Source organism: Meriones unguiculatus, chromosome 4 (genome assembly GCF_030254825.1).
Source record: "Meriones unguiculatus strain TT.TT164.6M chromosome 4, Bangor_MerUng_6.1, whole genome shotgun sequence".
NCBI lineage: Eukaryota > Metazoa > Chordata > Mammalia > Rodentia > Muridae > Meriones > Meriones unguiculatus.
This window is the reverse complement of record NC_083352.1, coordinates 93,536,519-93,562,053: the sequence shown is the minus strand read 5'-3', so window position 1 is coordinate 93,562,053 and position 25,535 is coordinate 93,536,519. Positions and strand designations below refer to the sequence as shown.

Genomic DNA, 25,535 nt, shown 5'->3' with positions numbered 1-25,535 from the left:
CACCCATCCATCCATCCATCCATCCATCCATTTATCCATCCATCCATCCATCCATCCATCCATCCATCCATCCATCTACCCATCTACATTTCCACTAATCTAGTCTAGTCATTAAGCGGTAGCTACTAGGTTTCTTTGTCCTATCAGGTACAACAGGGTGCCACGAAGGAAAAATTGGGGTATTTTTTTCTGGGCCATCAACTCAGGTAAGCAGCCCATGATACTTTAAGTCAACTTCTCAAGGCCCGGCACCATGGCTGGTCAGGAAGACCTTGAAGTTGTGGTTGGCATCAACCTGGTCTCATTGGGTTAGAGATACTAGTGCAGAAACTCAAGGAAACATAGATCCATGGGAACTCATCCCACTGCACAGCTTTGGATGCACAGCCTGGGTCACATTCCAGATAGGAAACCAAACAGGTGTCCCCCTGCCAAAGAAGAGACAGAGAGTTGTTTTAAACTGAGTGGATGTTTTCACTGATGAGCAGGGTGAGGGCTCCCTACCAGGACACCCGAGGAGAGGAGAGGCCCTATTTTAGCCTAATACCTGGAATGGGGAAGATGAGCAGAGCATGATCTTGGGTAGTGGTGGTAGGGGATGGAGGGTAAGGCCCGAGGTTGTTCAGCACTGTTTCTAATGGTGGTAGAGCTAGGGGGATGGGGGAATGCAGACTAGAGGCAAGGCTTCTTATTGCTGACTTCACACCCCATTAACTCCCAACTCATAATAATTTCTCAGCAGCAGCTTGCAGTTTACTTGCTTGTTATTTATAGAAAATGTGTTTGCTAAGCAAATAAGTAGTTCAAACAAGATAGAAGCAGGGGGAGCTTGAACCCACTCAAAGGACCCAGCTTGAGGGGCAGTCTCAGAAAAGCTGACAGTCTGAGGGCAGACGGGCATGCCAAGAGCAGATGGCAGTCAGCCCTCAGGCCTCTGACATACACACTTGATCTCCAAATGGCCCCTTTAAGGAACACATCTCAGCCTCTCACCTACCCCTTTTTGTCTGGACTTGACCCACTTGTCAGTCTGAATCTATGTTGACTTTCTTATGTCATAGTGAAAAGTTTTGGTTAACCTGGCATGAGTGTCTTGGTGGTCAAGTGGAAAAGTCAGGTCCCTTAAAGCCCTTCTCTAATGGGAGATGGATAGCTGTGGAATTTGGCCTGTGGCCTTGGACTTCGAAACCTGGTTTCTTCCCGGTGTTGGGCATCTGTCCTAATTTCAAACACTCCAACAAAAGCCAACATGGGGCGGGGGAACAGTTGGTTTGGCTTCATTTCCAGGTCACAGACTATCATTTCAGGGAAGTCAAGGCAGGAACTCAAGCAGCTGTTGCTTCACATTTACAGCCAAGAGCAGAGAGGGTAAAGAAAGTAAAGCTGCTTGCTTTCAACTCACTTTCTCTACCTCTATACAGTGCTAGGGATCTTCCAGAATCAATTTTACAATCAAGACGTCATGCCCACAGGTCAATCTGATCTAGAGAATCTCTCACTGGGACCCTTTTACATCAAGTTGTCCTTGGGCAAGCCCTTTGGGCTCTGTGAGGCCCACCATCTTTATCTGGTTCCCTGGGGCATAATCCGAGGGACAGTGCTTTCCCACATAGCGGAAGTGACCTTTGGGAGACTGTTCTCATAAAAGTCTGGGAGCAGGAACAGAAATGATGGCTGATAATTGAGTGCTTCCAGAACCTATGCTTAGCTTCATGGGAATTACTTGGGGTCATATTCAGCATCCCTGCAGAGGTAGCGGGACTGTCATTCTCGTTTGGAGGTGCCCGGATGACTTCCCGAAACACCTAGGAAGGATGTAATAAAGCTAGAGCTTTAAATTCTGCAAGGGGTTCGGGGAGGGGGGGAGGGGGGAGGAAAGGACCTTGGTGGTCACACTCTGCCCTGTTAGGCGCATACTGCAGGCAATCCTTCCACTCCTCTCTTCCCAAGGAGGCTGCTCAGGAAGTCACAGTCTTCCTCAGAGCCTCAGTTTCCTCCCACTAAAATAGGGGACTCCATCCTTGCAGGATCAGATGGAGGATAGGAAAGGAGGATGTCTGTAGCTCACCCACAACCATGTGTGTAAAGCAAGATCCGTGGGACAGTGGATTCTTGGACCCTTGGGGTTTTTCCTGAAGACTTGCCTTCAGCCAACCTCAGCCTCTTCTCTTCTTGGCTGTGTGTCCTTGGGCAAGCTATCAAGTGACTTACCCTCTCTGTGCCCTGATGCTGCTCATCTATCAAATACACAGTGCCCACCTCACTGAGCTGTCATTCATGATTAATTCAGTGCTTTGGGGGAGCATCAGGCACAGCTAAAGATTAGTGGCTATCATTGTTATAATTGTTTGTAAATTCTTTCTTCATTTATCTCTTGATTTTTCTCCTTGTACTGAAGTCTGATCTCTATAAGGTGAGGGCATGATTATCTGTCTCTCTGGTTTTTGTGCATATTCGCTAAATGGATGGATGGACACATGTGGGGACTGATAGATGGACAGAAAAGCAGATGGATATGTGGACGGATGGATGGATATATGGATGAATGGTTGGATAGAGAGATAGATGGATAAATGGATGGAATAACAGATACATGGGTGGATTAATTAATCAATCAATAAATATGCAAATGAAGAGTATTGGCTGCCAGGTAGCACATACATCTCCTAAATATTCTAGTTTGGCTACTTTTCAAAAACACCCATCTCTGTACCTCTGATGTGACTAATGAACTGAGCTTACCCTGTCTGTCTGTTCACCAGAAATCACAGTGGCCTTGCTCCCTCTCTCAGAAAAATGTGTCCTTCCCTAACTTAATGCTTTTATCTCACCCAGCCTGGAAGTCAGGCATCTTTTTTTTTTTCTGGTTTTAGTTTATTGCTCTAGAAGTTGTTTCATGCTCCTCTGGTTACCATCCATAAAGCTCTAGTTCTTGGGACACCTCAGAGAGTGCAGAGCAATAGGCAGGGATCAGGTCCTGTGGCAAGGATGACATCACTCTGGTATGGAAAACCCTAGGAGGTCAGAGCAATAGGTGACATCACTCTGCTATGGAAAACCCTAGAAAGATGAAGGTATGTGACCCCTTCTGTGGGTCATGAAGGTTTTTCCTGTGCCTAGCCAGAGACAACTGGAATCTAGCTTCTAAAAAACAGCCCTTGGGGGCTGGGGAGATGACTCAGTTGGTAAAGTCTTATCCTTCCAAGTGTGAAAGTCCTGAATTTGATTCTTAGAACCCATGTGGAAACTCTGGCACTGTGCTGTACTCATGCCTGTAATCCCACTGTTGGTGAGTTGGGAGGCAGGGTCAGGTAGATCCCTGGAAACTCTCAAGCGAGCTAGCCTTGTCTTCTCAGCATAGGTCGAAGCCAACAAAAGGACAAAAGGGAATGCGGGTGTGCTGTTATTGAGGTTACAGTCATTCATCTTACTGTCATGGGACACACCCAGGACCCCTCTCAGGTGGAACAGCACCCTGCCACTCACGCAGGCACCCCGTCTGCCTTGGTGAGGCACTTACTGTGCACATTGTCTCTAGCTCTTACCTTTTGAGATGTGACAGCAAAAGCAACATAGTTGCTGGAGAGATGGCTCAGCGGGTAAGGTGCTAGCCATGCAAGCCTGAGGACCCACGTTCAGTTCCTGGGACCCACATGGTAGAAGAGAGAACCAACACTGCAAAGTTGTCCTCTGACCTCTCTGCACACAAGCTGTGACACATACTCCCCAATAATAATAAATACATTAAAAAAAACTAACACAAATTCCTTTTTGTTCTTCACAATGTCACAGATGAAAGATTCATTCTTACCATATATATCTTAGCAATCCCCACACGAGACATTGGATCGCATAATCTCACCTTTTGACTTAAAGGAAATGCCTGGTGGCTTCTGTCTATCGTTCCTAAGTTGCGCCATTCTCACGCTTTGGGGCCTTTGTGAAATAAAATAAGGGTCACTGGATCACCACTCCCAAGATCTCTCAAATTGCTGATCTGCTCACCAGGTAGCTCCTGGGTGAGCAATGGGTGGGTAGCATATATATCGTGGATACACTGATCAAAGGAATGGTTCAGATCCCGAGCAGAATGGGGTCATGGAAGAGTAATGTAATGTGAGATTTCATCATATACCCATAATGGCCTGCTGCTGAAAATATATGGTTTGTTTATTTCTGGAATTTTCCACTTCTTACTTCACACCATAGCTCAAGCTCAAGCAAAACTGTAGGGAGGGGGTGAGGGGAGCACCGGCTCATCTCCTCGTTCTTAACAGCTCCTTGTTCCTTCTCTGAGCCAAGCAGAAACAGTCCTAATGTGTTGTCTCATTGAACCCTGCTTGCCGACGAAACAGAGGCTTGCACAGGTAAAGCACCATCTAATGCAGAAGCTGCCAGGCTACCCCCTGCCTCCTCACAAGCCTCGTGTTGTTGCCTTTCATTGCAGACAGGGGAACTGAGGCTCAGAAAGGTTAGCTGACTCGCCTGGACCACCCCCTACACAAGGGACTGGGCCCACATCACTCTGTGGATCAAGAGTTCTCTCCCCTGGAGCCTCCCTTGCAGGAAAAAGACTGATGTCCGCTTCTTTCCAACATGCATAGACTCCCGCCCATCCTCCCAGGATTGCTTGTTGCTGGGTGGCCATGGCCAGTCTCGTGGGTGGTACCAATCAAGTTTCTAGGACCAAAGTGAAAAGATTTCTCAATCTCTGAAGCAAACAGGTCCTCGAAACGCACACACAGCAGAACAGGAACTCCAGCCTGAAGCCGGCGACTCAGGAAAGAAAACACATCAGTGTTTGCTAAGGGGGAAGACAGACGATATTGGCTCAGGAGAAAAATGTCATTTTTCAGTCATCTGAGAAGAATGTTAACATATAACGTAGAAAACCAATTTAAAAAAAGTCTAATTCTTCCAGGCTGCCTACATGAAATAATTCATGAAATTGCATCCAAGAGCCCTGACATTTCGCTCCTAATTTTGCTAGGGAAGATCTTTTCCAAGGCCTGATGTTGGCGGCAGGTACATTGACTTTACAGATTCCTTCCCAGCTGTAGGTGATCAGTACGTGTGCCCCCAGTGAAAATGTTCGGAAAGGGCATTGTTAACCAGTGCCTGTGTCTGTTCATATGTTCATCCAGCCACCCAGCTGCTCTTTCAGGGAAGAGAGCTAGTTCTGGGGTCACAACGCCTTCTAGGACAAGCCTGTCCCACGAAGTCTTTCAGCCAGGGCAAAGACAGATAGGAGAATCATCCAGAAACTGTGATGCCAAATAGGAAGTTCAGGGTGAAGGTGAACAAAGGGTGAACAGAAAACAGCAAGAGGTGAGGTGACGTTAGGGTTTGAGTGTGAAATGTCCCTTTAATGGGTGCAAGAGTTAGAGCACTTGGTCCCTGTCTGGAGGGTAAGGAACTGTGGAGACTTGGGGCTGCCTGGCCCCTTGCTGGCCTTTAGAGTCGGGCTTTGAGACTCATAGCCTGACCCTACTTCCTGCTTTCTGTTTGTGGATTGACAGAGATGGAAAACCAGCTACCCCCCCACCATGCCTGCCACTGAGCCATTCCCACCATCATACCTTACCCCACCATGATGAACTGCCGCCCTCCAACCATGAACCAAAATTAATCCACTAAGCAGCTTCTGTTGGGCTTTCGGTCACAGCCAAATAATATAACTAATCCTGACGGAACGGCCGTGGAAGAAGGAGGCATATTGAAAGAAACAGGCAATTATTATCAGTTCCTCTTCTCTCTCTCTCTCTCTCTCTCTCTCTCTCTCTCTCTCTCTCTCTCTGTAGTAAAACACCTTGACTGGGGCACTTCATCTGGTCTTCAGTTGTTTGGGTTTATGGCTCCGGGTTAAGAGTCAGTCTCAGCTTGGAAACTCGGCAGCAAGCAGCAGCTGTGGAGGCTGGGGAAGGAAGCTGAAGGTATACATGACCCATAAGCAAGAAGCAGAGAGAGAACCAGAACACCACTGGTTTTTAAACTCTCACAGCCCACCTTTAGTGACTACCCCAGCGAAGCCACTGTTCTTGAATCTACCCAAACACTGCCACCCACTGAGGACCCAGGGTTCAAACGCACAAGACTAGAGGGGGGGGCACTCAAACCACCATAGCGAAGGAGGAAGGAGGGACAGAATGGCTAGTTAAGCAAAGATTCATGTCTACAAAGTCAACTAACCATGGATGGAAAAACTGTTGGGGATGGATTCTAGAAACTTCCAAAGGCAAACATTTGAATTGACTGCACACTAAACAGTACACTGAATCCATTTGAGTGGAGAGGTTGGTTATAACACATGTGCTAGGCTCCCTCTCGTGATCTTCAGGCTCCCCCAAGCCCTTAATCAAATGTTGTTCCTCTGTGTCTCGCTCTGTGGAGGCAATCAGTCATGTTTGTGTCTAAACGAGACATACAGGGCCTTCTGTTCTTTCTTCTCCCTAAATTCTATGGAGTTAAGAGCCACTTACAGAATGTTCACGTTACAGAAAGTCAACAGCTCCATGTATTAGCAACATTGTTATGTAAACCATCTAGAGATGATTTTAAAGGACACGGGTCCATGTGTGTAGGTTGTACACTGATGCAGTGCCATTTTGTGTAAGACAGCTTCATCAGAGTTTGGCCTCTGTGGGGCAAGATATTGGGAGCAGAGGGACAGCTGTGGTTCACTTAGGACTTAGTGGTGCCAACTGGGAGGCTTATCATAAAACACCAAAGCCAACGGTGATTTCTTAAGAGCAGATAACGTCAGGGACCGGGGAGGTGGCCCAGTCAATAAAAGGTTAGCCACACAAGAATGAGGACCTAGTTTGGATCCCTGTCACTTATATAGAAACCAGGCACAGAGACCCAGACCAGAGCGAGGGAGGTGGAGGCAGGAGGATTCCCTGTAGCTTGTTGACCAGCCACTCTAGATAAAGTGTGGAGCTCCTGGTACAGTGAGAGGTGCCGCAAAAAGGAAGATGGAGAGCAATTGAGGAAGACACCTGATGGTGACCTCTGCTTTCTACAAGCTCCCATGTTCACACACACGTAAACACAAATGGACACACACACACACTCACACACCAACAAGGAAGAAAGAGTGGCTACTGTCTCCCTATGCTTTATACATGCCATGCTACAGAATGCTCACAGCTATCCTCACCTATGACTGTGAATACTCACCCCTTTTTACACACCAGGCTCAGAGTACCATCCACTACTAACTGGCATCCAGCAGCCAAATTCACATTTAACTTGAATAGCAAAAGAGGCTGTGCATTGCTTGGGATGCCTGTATCTCCATCCTCAACGCTTCATAGATAGAATCTGGAGTGTCTGTAGGATTTGCCAGAGTCTGGGGTGAGGGTGGGGGTGAGAAGATTACCCGGGCAAACATCGGAGAAAAAATTCTCTCAGAGCCCTGGAGTTGAGAGCTTAAAAGGAAGAAGAAGAAGAAGAAGAAGAAGAAGAAGAAGAAGAAGAAGAAGAAGAAGAAGAAGAAGAAGAAGAAGAAGAAGAAGAAAAAGCCCACATGAACTTGACTTGTGATTTCAAGTCCCTGAGAAATTGGCAGAAGCTTACATTTTGTTCCTGCACCTTCTAAATTGGGTTTTGGGGGGACTGACAGGACTTTCGATGGAAAGCGATTAACAAGGTGAAGCTCGGTGGCTAATGGAAATATTCGTAATAGGGATTACAAGGAATGTTTTTCCATCTTGCTCGTGGGGGTGTGGCAGTCTTCTGGGGCACGGCACCCGTTGTCTCTAATCTCTCTGGACACTTATCTTCTGTTTTTAAATGATGGAGAGGGGAGGTCACATCCCTGCCGTGACTGGCTTGTTATCTGGGACAAGCTAGAGAAAGCTATTAACAAAAAACATGAAATTGAATCTCACCAAGCAGAGATTCCCATTTGCCTGTAGCTCCTTCAGAGCCACCCGATGGCCCAGTTTTGTGAGGATGGAGATGTCTGTCGGCATTTTGGGGAGAAAATACCATGTTTCTTAAACACCGAGAAAAATACAGTCCAGTGCCAAGGGAATTTGGTTTCTCTAGCAATCCTTCTTGGAGAGCTTGACCCGACCACAATCTCTTTGTTGATCTGGCTCTTCTTGTCCATTTCCTGCTGTTTCTCGTGGCCTTGATTCACTTATTTTGAGATCCACTCATCCACTATCATAGCCTGTATTTACTGGCAGCTTTTCTATGTTCTGATCTCTTTGCATGCCTATTAGAGTTATAATACCAATTATATTCACCGATTTTGTACCTGTGGGCACTCACATGCCAAGATACTTGTGTGGAGGTCAGAAGTCAATCCACAGAGATCAGTTCTCTCCTTCCACAGTGGAGAAAGTGGGTTTCCTGCTGATTAAACTCAGGTCCTTGGCCTCGAAAGCAAGCACCTTTACAAGCGAAGGCATCATCTCTGGCCTTTTTCTGTCTTTTAGTCAGGGTAGGATACGTGTAAGCTGCAAAGACAAACAACCACGAAACTGCCATTTCACATTTGTCAGCTATATGCGGGCAGTCTGGGGCTCCCCCTCTCCATGTGGTTGCAATTGTCTGTGTAACTTTGTGACCCCACGTGTTACCACAGATTCTCCCTAGTCGTAATGGCACAAAATGAAGAACAGACTGGACATTAGGCAGTGGGCTTTCAGGGACCCCAATCTGGACAGGACAGGACAGGGCTCACCTCTGATAGCCTAGAGCTGGTCACATGGTTCTGCATAACCAGGAAGGGGGATGGGGAGGAAGCAGCATGGGACAGGATATGGTCGAGATTGGTGCTGTCCCAGCCATGTAAGTTTTCCAGTTAACTCCTCCCAGGTGGCCATTTGTTTTAAGTAACCATTCTAAATGCTTATGGTAAAAAAAAAAAAAAAAAAATTCAACATTGACTCTGGCATCTGGCTGTGCCTGACTCCAAATTCCAAGCTCCTTATTCCCAGTTGGGACTGCCTTCCCCTGAGAAGCCCTGTCTCCTATCCATCCTCTTTTATGTTTCTCTTGAAAGTGAATGCTCTCTAGACAGACTCTCCTGGCTCCTAATTTTTCTCCATTTCTGTTGGGGTTGTGAATTTGTTTTCCCTCCAGGGTCCCGCATGGCTCTGCCACCCCAGCCACTGTTCCCTCTAGGTCCTCCGGCATCTACTGCCAAAGCTTTAGGAGACAGAGCACAGGTGTCCTTTGCTGCAGAGGAAACAGAACAGGTTGCACAGTCTGCGGGAGACCCTTCCCGCTTTGACAGTGCTGTGACGTGTCTTATTTTCCCTCTTTCCCACCACAGGGAGTCTCAGTAAAAGCAACAAGGAAAGAAAAAAACAAACAAACAAACAAACAAAACGAGTATTTGATTTCTGTGACTTCCCTCTGCTTGGGTTTATTAAGTAACTCACACAGCGTTCGAACCCCACAGTTTGCTCTTTTGGCACAGTTCACTGTAGCTCAGTGACTTTTTGTGCACTTATAAAACTGTACTGAAATGTACATTTAAAACGTTTCGAAACCTTTTGACGAAAGCACTCTGTTCATTGATGGCCACCATAACTCCCACCCCCACCCCTTCCTTCAGCACTCTGACCATTGACAACCTTCTCCTCTCCCAGCCTCTCCCCTGCCAATGGCAACCTCAACTTCCAGTTTGCAGAGGATTTTGGGGTGGGGGCAATGTGGACACAGAGCATTCTCCAAAGGTCAGAGGCTGGTTATAGGCTTGTCATGAAGGTATCCTGTGTAGCTGTCCCCGCCTTTAGTCCTGAGCACACACTTACACATGTAAGAACCTGCAGGGACCCCTGCACGGGTAGATCTTTGCATTGGATGCAAAAGAACGCACCTATGTAAGCATCCTAGACCTCTTAGCATCACTGAAACACAGGATCCCTATGCAAACACAGAGAAAGGCTTACTGTGTTCAAGTCCACGATGGTGCAGCCCTCCGTCTGGGCCTCCGATGAGGCCAAGCGCATCATGGCAGGACAGTAGGAGCATAAAGCAGAAGTGGTGGTCGCATACTTGTCTCACTGCTAATGACAAGACACCCAGAGGCAAAAGCACACTAAAGAAGGCAGGTTTTTATTCTTGCCCTCAGTTCCAAGTTGCTTCTGTATCCAGGAGAGGTGTGCATGCTGGCACTCTGCTCATCCCCTCCTCTTTCTTGAATTCAGGATCTGCTCTGTGGAATGGTCCCGACCACACTAAGGTGGCCTTTCCCATCTCAGTTAAACGCATCGAGGAACTCCCACACAGACTCGCCCAGAGGCTTGTCTCCTTGTTGATTCTAGACCCTATCAAGTTGATATTAATTATAACAGGCCCCAGTAGCCACTAGTCCCACCTCTAACAGGTCCCCAAGACCTCATAATACCACCACTTTGGGGGACAAGGCTCTACATATTTGGGGGACACAACAAAAACCACAGCAGTAAATATATGTACGTGTGTGTACTCTGTTCAAATACCTGGACATGTATATGTTCATTCATATGTATGTACATGCCCATCTCTGCATTGACATATGTGCACAGGAAGGGGCCCAGACATGTGTTTGTAACCACAGAAACTATAACGGACATATGCACACTTGTATCTTTTCGTTTGTGGCCCCATCTAAGCCAGTCATCTGGAAGGGAAAGCCTTTTTAAGGCAAGTTGGCATTTACCTCTCTTAGATAGACACTTACACATATTATGTAGTGCCTGGGGACACCACACGTGAGTGAGGTGTTGGGTTCTGGGCAGGGAATGGAAGAGTTGGGAGAAGCAGGAGATATGGGCTTGAATTGGGTGTGTTTCCTCTCTGCCTGGGTAGCCATGGGCAGCACAGCCAATGTCCACCCTATGGAAGGTTGGTTGTTTTCTTGCTTTTCTGCACTGGTCCCTCTCTGGTCAGTCCTCAGAGCTCAGTCCTACCCCAAATGCAATGTTGTCTCTACACCATGATACCGTCTTGGTGTAGCATCTGTCTGCCGTCAGACTTGCTGTCCCCAAGGCCTGGCAGGGCAGGGGAGAGCTTTAGGGAATATGAGCCCAACACTTGTATGGATGTGTGAGTGGCAAATCGAATGAAGGAGTGAGTGCAGAGATAGAAAACTCATTTGGCCTTAGCCCTCCCTCGATACAGAGAAGAGTGGCCCATAGTTTTCCTGGCTAGTTTTAATTGTCAACTCCACTACATTCCAGAGGAGAAGCCTAAACTGAGGAATTGTCTAAATCATATTGGCCTGAAGACATGGCTTTTGGGGGCTGTTTGGATTATTAACGGATGTGGGAGGGCCCAGCTCACAGTGGGCGGCACCATTCCCTAGGCAAGTGGGCGTGGCTGTATAAGAAAGCTGGCTGAGCCTGAGCCTCTATGAACAAGTCGGCAAGAAGGACCTTCCATGGTTCCTGCTGTACTTCCGTGTTACAGTTAATGCTGAATAGAAAAACCAGCAGTCCTGCCTTCAAGTTCCTGTTTGAGTTTCTGCCCCTACTTTCCTCACTGGCGCACTGTGATCTGCAAGTGTGAGAGGAACAAAGCCTTTCACTTACTAACTGCTTTTGCTTGTAGCTTTTTATCACAGCCCCAGAAACAAGAGCAATGTTCGTGTCCCCCCCTGCCCCCGTCCCATTTCTCTGGGTATGTGGCGGGGACATTGTGGGGTAGAGAATGTCCCAAGTCTTTCCTGTGAACGACCAGCAGCAGAGTGTTGTCATAGTGCTTGCCGCATCAGTGTGGCTCTGCTACTGTTTGCACAGAAGCAACTGTGGACACGTGTAAGCCCAGGGTGGATGTGAGCCAGACTTTGCTAAGGACAAAGACACTTGAATCTCGCCTGATTGTCTCAAAAATAGCCACCTTTTGGATCGTTTTCATGTATTAAAAATGTAAACACCACTGGCCACACAAAAGCAAGAGCTGTGTGAGATCTGACCCTCTGTCAGTGGTTGGCAGTTCCTAACAGGACCAGGTGTCCTCACTTTCCCAAGGCCTCCCATGGCCTGGAGCAGTGTGAGTAGGGTGCTAGGGGCCTCTGGGCAAACGGGGCACAGTCTCTGTCCCCCGTCCTGGTGCTGAAGGGTCCCAAGCAAGTCATTTTTCCTCTGACCTCCACATGCATACCACAGTGTGCACCCACACAAAATACATTCAATCTTTTAAATTAAAATGGATAGTAACAGGGGATGGGGCTGTTGCTCAATGTTAGAACACGTGCCTAGCATGCACGAGACACTGAGTTCACAATACAATACAGCACACACACACACACAGACATAAACAGACACACAGATACACATACATATACACACAGACACACATACATACACACCCAATACACACACCTCACACACATATATACACACATACACACACATACATATACACTCATTCACACATATATACAAATATGTATGTCTATGTACACACATAGACACACATATACAATTACACATACACATACCACACATACATATACACATAACACACATCAAACACCTTTACACGCACACACACACACACACACACATGTTGTTTTCATTAGGGAGGGAACTTTTCCAGAGAAGACACATTGCTCGACTTTCTGGCATGCACTGAGTGTTTGCCATGTGCCCGGAATTTGCAGAACCAGGTCACCAGATAGGAACAGCAAACACGGCCGAGCCGCCTGGAGCAGAAACTCAGGCTGAGCTCTGTGCTTTGACTCTCATCAGCTCAGTATTTTCCAAACTTTCTGCAGAACAAACACACACGTGTCTGGTTTCACTTCCATCTGACTCAGAGTTCCTCCTCCCCCTCCTCCCTCCTCGCTCCTCCTCCCCCCTCCTTGCCCCCTTTTCTCATTTTACAAAAGTAACATGAGTTTATTGGAGAGAAATTAGAAAGGAGAGATAAGCAGACGGAGAATGTGTAAAGCCCTGGGTCCCAGCACTCGGAGATAAGTCTGCCAATACCCTGTGATACCCTCTTTGTGGGTTTTCAATGCATATAAATTAGGTGAGCGATGTATACATCTTTTAAAACCGCAGTTCAGTTTACCGTTTGGGTGGAAAAGAGGTGTGACTCCGGCTGACAACAAATACCCATAGGGTTTGGCTATCCAGCCCTGCAAGGCCACAGGTAACCATCTGTTTGGTCCTCTTGTCGTCTCTGGTACCTGAGGGAGTGGGGGTGGGGGTGAGTGACAGGTAGCCCCACTGTGTTCAGGTCATGATGTAGAGTCCATGTTAAGATGGAGCATGTAAAACCTACCTTGGCGTTCTATCCTGATGGGCACAGGACCTATGGCTTGGGGGACAGATAATAGAGGCAGGCCTGGAAGATGATGGCCACTCTGGTTCTGGCCAGAGCACTGTTTCTTGCCCTGGTGTGCCTGTGCTCTCAGAGCCACCTGTGAAGCAGCCGCACCTCCTCCACCATGCAGGACTTCCTCCCTTTAAGGCTGTTTCATCACAGCAGCTGGGGCTGTAGCTGGGACAGGAAAGTGGTCTCCCCTGAGCTCAAGGGAAGAACAGGGCCCCCAAGGTTCTTTAAATCAGGGGTCTACTTCTTTGTGAAACCACCTTTTCCCCAGGCCTCTTAGAAAGCCCTAGAAAGATGTGAAAGTTCAAGGTGAAGACTCAAATCCAGAGCCTATTGCTTCCTGTGCTAGGGAAAGGGGATCCTGTATTCTTGTGCATGAATGTGCCCTCTGTAAGAAGCATCCCTACCCTGGGCAAGGCAACACCAGAAACTCTTAGCTCTGTGGCTCATCAAAGGAGCCTCTGAATAGTGGAGACCATCACTTTATCTCATGCCATCTCTGGTGAGTGCCCAGGAGAGGGTGTTTTCCCTGAGTGAGCACACCTTAGGAAGAGGATAGGAGAAGCACCTCCTGCCCTCAGTCAACAACCACCACGTGTCTGCACCTCAGCTGAGCTACATGGACAGCAGTGGTGGTGCATATGTGTTCAGCCCCCGTCCCCAGTTCACAGAGCACTGTGGCTTCCAGAGATTTCTGGTAATTTGCTTGCTTGCAATCCCACACCCTGGGAACTCAGGAGAGTTTCTTCATGGCTTCTGTTTCTGAGGTGTGTGAGGGTGGGGGGGGAGGGTGCTGCCTCAGTTTCCCCATCTGTCCTGTGGTAATAGTCATAGGACCTCAGAGGGCAAGGGAAACTAAGAATCAGAAAGAAAGAAAGAAAGAAAGAAAGAAAGAAAGAAAGAAAGAAAAGGGAAGCAAACGAATGCAAACAAAATAATTTAAAGGCCTCTACATGCATATACACACATGTGTACATGCCCCCACACATGTAAGAAGCAGGATTGAGACAGTTCAGCTAATGAAAGTTGCCTGGATGCCTCTGCATTGTCCCAACACCCTAGGTAACCCTCGGAGATAACTGTCCCCCCAAACAGGATGCTACGATCTTCTTGGGGGAGAGTGGCCAAGGAACGCTCGGTTAGAAGTTGTCCCGGCACCACTTCATCTCCATGTGGGAGTCAGGGGGCCTAGCCCTCTGTGTGGTGACACAAGGAAGCAATGATAGAAGCTTCTTTTTGTAATATCGCTGCCCTCCATTTCTCATTGCTGTAACAGAATGCTTCAGCCTGGAAAGTTTATAGAGAATAAGGGTTCACTCAGCTCAGGGTTCTAGAGGAGTCCAGTAGTGTGGCTCTCCTGTACCTGGTGAGGGCAGCCACAAGATACAACGCAGGCATATTGTCTCTAGTCTCTCCTGGTGCAGGGATCTTAAAACTATTTAATTTGGTTTCTTATGCCTCTACCTCCCTTCTCCAGCCCTTATTCCTCTTGATACCTTCCAATACCCCAACACTAGGTAGGAAAGAAAGAAGGTTCGTGGGGAGATGGGGTGGATTTTTTGTTGTTGTTTTTGGCTACTTCCGGCTTGTTGGGGTTGTCAGGTTCTTTGGGGCAACACCAGTCTCAGATGTCAGGATATTGAGCAGGACAGCAAACCAGCAACAGCAAACACAGCAGAAGGACAAACCAGCAACGGCACGGGGAACAGCAGCCTTCGTCTCTCCAGGCTGTGGTGTTTATGCCAGCTCCTCAGAGTTAAACTACCTCCAGCTGGCAAAGACCACACCCTCTGGGAGCTGCAGGAAGCTGTTATCAGCTGTGGACAAACTAAAAGCAGCTCCAAGTGCCACGCTTGGGATTAGAACAAAAACCTGTTTATGTAACTTAACTGGGTTTTTAAAGAAACCAAAACTTCCCCTTCACTCTCCCTCCCTTGTAAGGGACCAACTCCAACACAAGGCCTCCATGATGGCCTCACTTAATTCTACTTCCTTTCCTAAGGCCCCACCTCCAAGACCATTCACAGGTGGGTTGGGGGGTCAAGTTTAGAACATGTGAATTTGAGGGGACATTTTGAAACCCTAGCAGATAGCCAGAGTGTTTCACACACTGGACGGTCAGCAAGGGATGAATGAGCTGACTGATCCAGCGTGTGGGTCAGGAGTGGCTTTGAGGGGCAGACTCCTGGATGATACTGCAGGCTGACCTCAGAGGTACTGAGAACCCAAGGATCAGGGCTCAGGGAAGAACACATCCCAAGATGCCTGTAGACAGCGTCCTGGGCTGCGCTGGGCCTCTCGGCATGATAAAAGGCTACTCTTGCCTGCAGGTCTACAGTGAGCGGGAGGCCTTACCTCCCAGGTGGCTGTTTTTCCGTCTTGAATCTCTCCCCTTGCAAGCGAGACCAGCAGAGGATGAAGGTTATCAAGTGTCCTACTGCACCGGGTCATAGTCAGGCTGGCACGGAGATCGAAGGATGGCCAGAGCCAACTATCTCAGTCCTTATAGGGCCAGAGCAGCCAACTGCTGGCCCCTTAACGGAAATCTCAGATCCAGCCCTAGGAAGGGAGACATCAGAAAGACCTCAGAAAATGCATGCCTCCCTCTTCCTGCCTGCCCTCTCTGAGCTCTGCACCAGTGTATGGCAGGATGAGTAATCAGAAGCCAAGTTCCTGGGTTGGAGAGATGGCCCGGCGGATAAAGAGCCTGCCACAAAGCGTAAGGACCCAAGATCCGTAGCAGCTGCATGAAAATCATGTACACCTCTGGGGGTTCAGCGCTATGGAGGTGGAGACAGGGGCGTCCCTGCAGCTCATTGGTTGGCTGGGTCAGCCCAATCAGTCAGCAGCCCTGCCTCAAAACACACAGTGGAGAGCGGCTGAAAATGACAGCAGATGCCAACCTCTGTGCAGCAACACAGCACAGCACTTGGCCCCACACCCAAAGCCAAGACCCCCTCCCCTGGGATCTAGCCTCACCTCATTTTGACACTACTTTTTCCTGCCTGGCCTGGATGTGAGCCTACTCCAGGCAAGCCCTCCTTTAATGGAACTTCATAATTCTTTATTTCCTAGGAACATGCTGGGTTAAGCAGGTGACAGATCTCTGGCACTTCCCATTTTTACAAGCAGCTAACCTGGCAATTTAAAAATAAAAAAAATGTAAACTCCCCAGAGTCCTGAGGTTTAATATCGTCAGTGTTAGATTCATAGAGAACTTGGAAGTTGGAGATTGCCTGCGGTCAGAATTTGATGGGGTGTGCAACCTGTCACTCAGGATATGATTTATTGGCTCAGGGGAGGGAGAAAGAGCACGGGACGATTAAGTGGGACTTAAGTGTGGCAAAGTTGGGACTAGGAAGCTGAGTCAAGTGAACAGCAGATATTTGTAAATTGCCCTGACAGCCAGAGAGCTTTAAAAATAACAATTGATTTTTTTAAAAACCAACTGCCTTGGGAACTCAAGGAAGTCAGAGCCTGGGACTGTCTACACCTAGCTGGGGCTCTGAAAATCAAACACTGGGACAAGCCCTTTGGAGTCTTGCCTGAACTGGGTTACTCAAGCATCCTACCTGTTGTCCTGTCTCAGGGCCTTTGCACTGGCTGGTCCAGCAGCTGAACAAACCTTAACCCTCCCCAGAGTGGCCTTTTGAAAGAGAAGCTCTTTATCTCCTGAGCCATGTCCTCAGCCCTCGTGGTGATAATTTTATCAGTGATTCACCATTCAAGCAATCCATGCCCTGGCCAGGGACTGCACCTGCATGGTCCCCCTTCCGTGTCATGAATCAGTACTAACTGATCACTGAATTAGTGTCTCATAGTGACTGTGACAGGTAGCCAGAAACTTAGCTTTTAAAAGAATAAAAACGTGTTTTAGAAGTCAGATATCCAAATGGGATTCTCTGTGTTAAAATCCCAATTTGGGCTATATTCTCCCAGGGGCTTCTGGGAAAGATCCTCTTCCTCATTCTCTGGCTTCTTGCCCTGAGTTGCCCTCCAGAATCTTCTGAGCCATTACTCATTACTGGTGGTCTAGATTTGTGATGTATTGCTCCAGTCTCCTCCCTGCTCCAAGTGCCTCTGCTCTCCATTTCTTTCCACTGGAGCCACTAGATGATCCAGAATTGTCGCATCACCTTACCTTGAACTGGTCACATTGCTATGCCCTTTAGTGCCATGGATGGCACTCAGTGGGACACTGTGACTCGGGGGTTGTTGTATCAGCTTTTAGAGGGGGGTGCCTCCTGAAATACCAGCACTGTCCACCCCGCAGCCCCCATCATTCACAGCTGCTCCTGGTCCGTTGGGCTTGCTGGTAAACAGACAGGCAAAGAGAGAGGAAGTGAATTCCTGATGTGGCTTCTGTCTGGGTCAAGTGAGAGCATTTGAACAGAGACCCTTAAATGCTGACCCTGCTGTGTAGGCTTGCCTCGCCTCATTCCGACAGACCCATGGCAGGCTGGCTCATAACACAGATTTTCTACCTCGGGGTTATCTTTGCTACAGGCTTGCTGCACTGTTCGGATAAAAAATTCAAGGTAGCCTTGGGATCACTGCCACAGGCCAGGCTGAGAGAGGCTGGGGTAGCTTGCAGAGAAGGCAAAACCCTGTCTTTGTGCCTCTTTCTGGAGAACTGTTTGTTACTCAGAGAGATACCAAGAGGGTGTGTGTGTATACATCCATGTGTGTGCAAGTATGCATACATACACTGCCTCAGAAACTAAAAGAGAACCAATTAAACCTTTGTGCCACCTTCTCCTGACCTCCAGACTAACTTTTTCCGAGCACAGCACGGCCCATTAATCTTCATTGCCTTGGATGATGGTGGTAGAGATGTCATAGCTGCACTTATTGAAGATCTATGTGCACCAGGGCCTCTGAAGAAGATGCCACGATGCAAGCAATGGGCTCCTGGGGCGCAAGTGTCATCTAAGCACCCTGGGTCCGGTTGCCAGCTCTGAATGAAGGAGACACCTGTATAGCCTTGTTCTTGGCAGTACTGGGCACATTGGCCAAGATACGTGTGCTGGTTAGTTTCAACTGTCAACTCAATCGAAAGCCAGAATCACTAGGGAAGAGAGTTGCAGTGAGGGACTGTCAATGTCAAGTTGGCCTGTGAACATGTCTGTGGGGGATTGTCTGTTGGCCATGGTCTATCTGCACACACACACACACACACACACACACACACACACACGCACACACACACACACACACACTGGTGAGCAGCCCCCCATAACTTAGCATACTGAAGACAGGAAGCCGCCACTGTCAGTGGTGGCCGAGAAGGAATAGGAACAGAGATGGAGACTTCCCGAGGTCACCCTGAGCCGTATATGCCGGGAGTCTTGGAGCCCGGTGCCAATTATTCACTCTTCTGTGTGCAGCAGGGAGGGCTCCGGTCTGTAATGAGTGTAGGTGGCCGTGGCCGCTCGAGAACGAGGTATCCAAGGGAGGGAATCCACCCACGGTCTTCCATCCCTGATACTTAAATATCAACAGAGCAAAACTGACTGCTTGGCCAGCCCTTCCGCCACCTCTGCTGCAGGCACTCAGAAAACTTGCCGCCATGCCTGCAAAGAGGGGGCAGCCTTGAGTCATCTTAGACTGCCTCCTGCCGTGCGCTGGGCGACCTTGGACAGGTGACTCAGACTGGCTGTGAGTCAGCCATTCTTAGAGCCTAACCCCGGGCAGGTAAAGAAATGAATCTTCGCCGAAGATCATGGCTTTAGGTAGCATATGGGATGGTGAGTGGATGGATGGACAGACAAGACAGATGGACATACTAGGGTGGTAAACAGGTGGGCAGGCAGAAGGCATACACAGAGAAACATGTCACCTCTCCATTTGCAGATGTGTGTATTCAATATTTTATTGATCGTAAAGGCCATGAGGACCTACTGTGTACTGTGCAGGAAACGTTGCTTACATTTTTACACAGCTGAATTCTGGTGAGGCAGGGAGTGTCAACTCTGCTTTAGGATGTAGACGCTAACTTAGGGTCATGCAGCCACCCCAGGGCCACACAGACACTCTATGACAGATCAGGAGCCTAACTCCATAGAATCTGACTTTTGTCCCATAACCAGTGGGCTGGACTTCCATTCAGATGCCAGACACCAGGCTGGACTCCATCTTGTTCAGTCCTTCTATTTATCTACAAATCAGGTTTGCTCTGGTAAGGGAGGGAGCTACAGCCCGGGGACACTGGGTAACCCATCCCAAGGCCTTACTGTAAACGAGGCACAGGACTGGGATTGGAACTGGGATTCTCCCAGATACCCCAATCTCACTTCTACCCCAAGAAAACAAACAATTCCAGCCAAGTCCAGCGTGAAACAAAGGCTGAGTCAACACCAGAGGAGGGAAACGTCATGCCCCAAGCACTTCAGCAATAAAGCTGTGTATTAAAAGAAAGGCATTCAAGCTGTTAATTTTATAGAGATGGAAACTTAATTAACATAATAGCTTCCATACTTCTTTTATCCAGTGCAGGCTTCTGGGGACCAGGCAGGGGAGGCTCTACTGGATACAGAATTCACCAGTTCATTCACTCATTCCATTGGTGGCTCTTCACAGCACCTATTCAGTGGATGTCAGGGGTGATACTCACCAGGAAGGATGAGTTGGAAGAGCAGGCAGGCTGCGGAGTGAAAAGGTCCTGCTTTCATCCTGCCATTCATCTTAAACTGCCAGCCCCCTGAAATCAACTCGAGGAGGCTGCACATGGGTTGTGCGCCCTCTGTCTAGATAGGTGCCTGATTGGGTGGCACTGTTCCTATAGACTGAATGCACCGTTTGTTGATGCTGCTCAGAGCACAGCAGCTGAAGCTCTACTCCTCCTGTCCCCCCACAGGGACTCCCAGCGGGGACAGATGGCAGACGGCGCAGTCTGAGTGTTGTGAGGGACCAAAAGTTATTAGTTTGTGACAGCTTACCCTTGAGATGCTGGATGGGAGCCAGGCATGGTGGCATAGGCCTGTAATCCTAGCAGCTAGGAGGCTGAAGAAGGAGGAGCATGAGTTCAAGGCCAGCCTGAGAAGACCAGCCTGAGCTGTATAGTGATAGTCTGTTTCCAAAATGGTGTCATGGGGCAGCTGGAGATGTGACTTAATTGGTTCAGTGCTGGCCTTGTAAGCATGAGGGGCTGAGTTCAACATCCCAGAACCCACATTAAAACATAGGTGTAATCCTGACGCTAGGGAGGCAGAAATGGGTGGGTCTCTGGGACACATCAACCAGCCAGCCTAGCCTATTTGGTGAGTCTAAACTTAGTTAGATCCTATCTCTGAAAAAACAAACAAACAAAACAAAAATCAACCAACCAAAAGTCCAAAGTGATTGGCACCTCAGAAGTGACAGCCAAAGTTGTTGCCTGGTCTCCACAGGCATGTGCACACAAGTGCTTGTGCACCTGTGTACAGACATGCGCCTGCTTGAACATGCATACACTGTATGGAGACACACAAAGATGGGGGAGGCCCACTGTCTCGTCTCTGTTCTAGTGCCGTGAAGAGACGCCATGACCAAGGTGACTGTCACAGAGAGAGCATTTAATTGGGGCTGGCTTACAGTTTCAGCCGTTTAGCCCGTTATCGTCCTGGAGGGAAGCATGTGGCATGCAGGCAGGCAGGCACTGGTAGCTGAGAGCTGGGAGCTACGTTCTGATCCATAAGCAGAGAAGGCGTAAGGTGGGGCTGGGCCTGACGTGGGCTTCTAAAACCTCAAAGCAGACCTGCAGTGACACACTCCCTCCAATGAGGCCACGCCTCCTAATGCTTCCAAAGAGTTCTTCTTACTACACGAGGGGCCGTTCTTATTCAAGCCACCGCAGACCACTTCTGAAGCTAGATGGATCTTGCAGGGGTCTGCATGGCTCTCCATGACTTCTGATGACTGTGTAGACCACCTTCCTGCCAGTCACTACCCTGAGTGACCCTGTTCTCTTGCCTTGCAGCCTCTGTAAGGGACGGACACTCTACTCTGTGGTGAGGGATGCCAAGATTGTCTTGGATGTCAACAAAACCAGGCAGATTGCTCAAGAAATCGTGAAGGTACCTTGAATTCTGGGTCCCCTACCTGGACCTAGACAGACTCATCCCCTATTTGTCAGTCCCTTCAAGGATCCTAAGACCCACAGTCTGGGTTTAGACTACCAGTCCGGACCTCAAAGGAATTAGATTTAGTTTGGAAAACACTAGGGTGGTATGTTGTGAATGTGCATCACTTAGGAATATTGCCCAAAACTTGCTTTCTTGCTGGCATCACATGATACGGGGAAGGGCCAGTGGGTACAGGCCAGCTACTCAGTTCTCTTGGTTAGTGGATCCATTACTGAGTCAATCTGATAGAAGAGTTGAGGGAGGAAAGATTTATTATTTGGCTCATGACTTTAGACTGTTGTCATGAGAAAGATAGGGCATAGCAGCCCAGTTCATGATAACAGGGATATGTGACAGAAATGGTTCACATCACAGAAGGCAGAAAGTAAGACAGGAAATGGGCAGGAACAACATTCCCACAAAGACCTGCTCCAAACAGCCTACTTTCCCCAGGAGTTCCACCTCCCAAGAACCTTCTAAAACAGTGCCACCAGTTTGGTACTAAGCATTTAAAACATGCATTTCAGATTTAAACCATCGCCATTAGGAACTGTTATACTGGGATCTTGGAATTCCTATGAGCACCCAGTCATCTTGTCTCTCTATGGCCGGGGAAACAGCGAGTTGTTGGGTGTCGCTTTAGATGAAATTGATAAGATATCCGGAATCTCTTGACAGGTGCCTTGTTGGTGAGTTGCACTCAGGCCCTCAGTTCCCATCAGGAGTGTTAGGAATGAGCTGTCAGAATATACATGTGGCAACTGCTCACCAACGCAAAACTAAGTAAAAACAACCTCTAAATGTTCGCCCCTGAGCTAGACTGCCAGTAGGTTTCCCTCTGTCTTCCTGATGTGAGGTCATGAAAGGTCCCTTGAGAACTCGGGTCATTCTTCAGGGCTGTGGGCTGAGTAACAGAGGGGCTGAGGCCCCTTTAAAATGGAGATGAGGGAAAATGGTTGATGGGACTCCTTTCTCTAGTGCCTTCATCATTTATGATGCCCCCACTCTTCGCTCCCCCACAGGACACTTTACTTTCTTTATTCTTCAAGAAGCAGAGTGCCAAAGTAGAGGTGCCTTTGCAGGGGTCTGAGGGTAGTGGTGGTCTGTGACTCACATACACTTTGCCCTCCATGGGTAGACCCTACATCCTGCCACCCTTGAGGATCCCAGCAAGAGTGGGGTTGTTCCTAATAAGTCCCTGTCTCCTCATCTCTTACAGGGCATGGGCTACCTCCATGCCAAGGGCATTCTTCATAAAGACCTCAAGTCGAAGAATGTCTTCTACGACAACGGTAAAGTCGTCATCACAGACTTTGGGCTCTTCAGCATTTCCGGGGTGCTGCAGGCTGGCAGGTAAGAGGTGACAGAGGGGACCAGGGGGATTCTTGCTAAGTGAGCATTAGGGGTTCGGATCTCACTCCAAATGTCTTGAGTGGCTTAGATTAAGGGTCGAGCTTATGGTTGTTGAGGGTTGTGGCTAGGCTGCCCTGCCAGTGGGGGTCGCCAAGACTATTTCTCTTATTTCCGTGAGCCTTGTTCACTTGTCCCAAAAGTGGCACCGTTGAGAGTGTGGCACAAGATCCAACATATCCCTAAATTTCACGAGCTCTTGCCCTGGGGTGGAAGATTTTCCTCCTGGCCTAGGGGGCTTTCCTAGGTGATGGGGTCAGCCAAGCCCTAGCTCCAAGCTGTCTTGGGAATTAATTTTAGCCCAGCAACTGAAGACAGCCCAGAGCAAGTGGTTTTAGGTCAGACCACCTGCACCAGATGGGGTCCCACCAATTCTTAACCATGACTGTGGTCAAGGTAAACAGTGTCTGAACTTAACATTTTCTTGTGAGTTTGAAAATGCGCCCCTCATAAGCATCCTTGTGAAGATAAAACATGAGGATACAGGACAAGCTTCCAGCACAGGACCCTGAGTGGCAGCAGATGAGGGGCAAATAGCTGTACTGCTGTGTTGTAATTAGCACTCATTTGCATATACCTCCCCGGGATCACCCAGGGAATGATTAACCATCTTTAAGTAATTAACTCTCAGAGGCCACTCACCCTGGAGCCAGCCACATTGAGTCAACCATGCGAGAAACAGCTTGATCCCAGATAAACAGCCTATAACTCAGAAGGTCTGCCCTCTCGGATTTTAATTTGGAGTGTGTGCTGTGTACACACGCTCTCTCACACACATCTGAAACCCCTTGCCTCATAGAATGAATAGCCTCTCTCTGCAGGAGACAGCACTATGATTTCTCTTGTTGTGCCATTCTGGAGAGCCACTAATTTCTCTGAGGGACATCCTCCTGTCTTCTTGAAGGACATTATCCCGGCTGTGAGCTACCTTTGAATTTCAGTCAGAGTGCCTGAAATTTACTAAACGACATAGCTCTTTCTGGGGTTGTGCGGTGACATACCACAAGCAGGCTTGGTTTCCATCTTCAGGAGTCCCCCCTGCCCCCATCCAAATAGGGTGTTCCCAGTTTCTAGAACTCTCTATGGCACTGAGATAGGTAGAGGCAAGCAGGCAAACAAACAAAAATAGATCAGTAGACACACGGAGAGAGTGAATCCATGAAGGGACACGCAGATCAAGATTGAGTAGGGATCCTTCCTCGCCCTGGTCCCATAGCAGTACCAAGGTCCCTGGCTTGACAGAGACAATCATACTTATGTTTGTCAGAGCAGATGAGATACAATTGGTGATGTCACTATAAACCCAAGTATTTACACGGGACTAGTGGAGGCTGAGTAAGTGTTTTCTTTAACTAGATTTGGAGTTGGTCCTCTCTTCTGGTGACCTGTTCCTCACTGTGAACAAAATAACTGACACAAACAGCTTAAAGGAATAAAGATTTGTCCTGGCTCACAGTTTCTTGGATTCAGCATGGATCCTTGGTCGCATGCCCTTGTGCAGCTATCATGGAGGCAGGCCCATGTGGAAGAGGAACTTCTTCACCTCGTGGCTGACAGGAAATGGAGAATGAGAGACAGGAAGTAGCTAGGGACAAGAGATTTTCAGAGACTAGCAGCACCACCCATGACTTCTTTCCTCCAGTTATGTTCTGCCTAGCTGAGCCTCCCAAAATAGCACTCCCAGCTAGGGGACCAAGCTCCCAACAGTGAGCCTTTGGGGACTACTTCACAACTCAAATGTAACATCTAAATCTACATCTGCCCGCTGTCCTCCCTGTGGAAGGTGGGGCCAGGAGTCTACAAGTGTAACCCTTACTTTGTTGTGTTGCTTAGACCACACTGCAGAGATAAGGAAGGAGAATTGGGGGCGGGGCTTGGACACTCTTTTCTTCCATTCCTCCTGGAGACCCAGTGTGGACCGACCAAGAAGGAAATCCAGCCCAGTCAAAGGCAAGGTGGCTGCTTGCCTTATTGTCCAGACAATGACCACCCCCCAATCTCTGTCCCATCCTGGCTGTTAGCACACCCCTATCTAGTGTCAGGAGAGGTAGTGGATTCTCAGGAGCAATGCCAGACAGGAGCAAGGAGGTAGAGACAGGAGACACCATTGAACATGGAACAACTGGGTCCCTACTCAGAGGCTTGGGGTTGGATGATGGTAGCCGAGGCGAGGGAGGAGTCAGAACTGAGGGCAGCAACAAATCCCTTCACAGGAGTGAGGCCTAAGTTCCCAAGTCTGTGTCTCCATTCAGCCAAGCAGCACATGGCCACTGAGAGCACTGTAGGGCACTCATCAACTGAGGTTACTAGCCAAGCCGAGGCCCTTGTTCTTACCTGTATCGCCAAGAGCGTTTCCCTCAGGGCCTGAGGTCACAGCCATGGCATATCAGACAGGAGACACAACCACGGTAGGTGCTCGGCCAAGGGAGACCTGGCTGACTAGAAGAAAAGATGTAGTCGCACAGATCCCTTGCAAACAGCTGCTCCGCCACCCTCAAGAAGTGTCATTTACGATGCCAGTCCTGCCATGCCAGCCACATGCAGCCCGTTATTAATCATAATAATAACCATAATGGAAATTATTTGGACTTGTCGTTGGTGGGCCAATTGCCATGGGAACGGAGCTCCCCGGGGTGTATGCACCAGGCCTGGCTTCTAACCCTCTCCCAGGCATGTGCCTGTGCCAGCCCCAAGCTGATGACATTTGTGTGTCTGCCACAGCCTCTCCTGTCCCAGTGG

The 25,535-nt window shown here is 48.6% G+C and overlaps 1 protein-coding gene across 2 annotated transcripts in view; it reads left to right on the top strand.

Moving 5' to 3' along the window:
• The window catches only part of Ksr2 (kinase suppressor of ras 2), a 346,736-nt gene that overhangs the window by 298,981 nt on the left and 22,220 nt on the right, over nt 1-25,535 (top strand). For both annotated transcript variants that reach the window (XM_021642767.2, XM_021642759.2), the window contains exons 15-16: nt 21,242-21,338; nt 22,606-22,739. In XM_021642767.2, the coding sequence (XP_021498442.1) occupies nt 21,242-21,338; nt 22,606-22,739 (231 nt within the window). The remainder of the gene's footprint in view (nt 1-21,241; nt 21,339-22,605; nt 22,740-25,535) is intronic.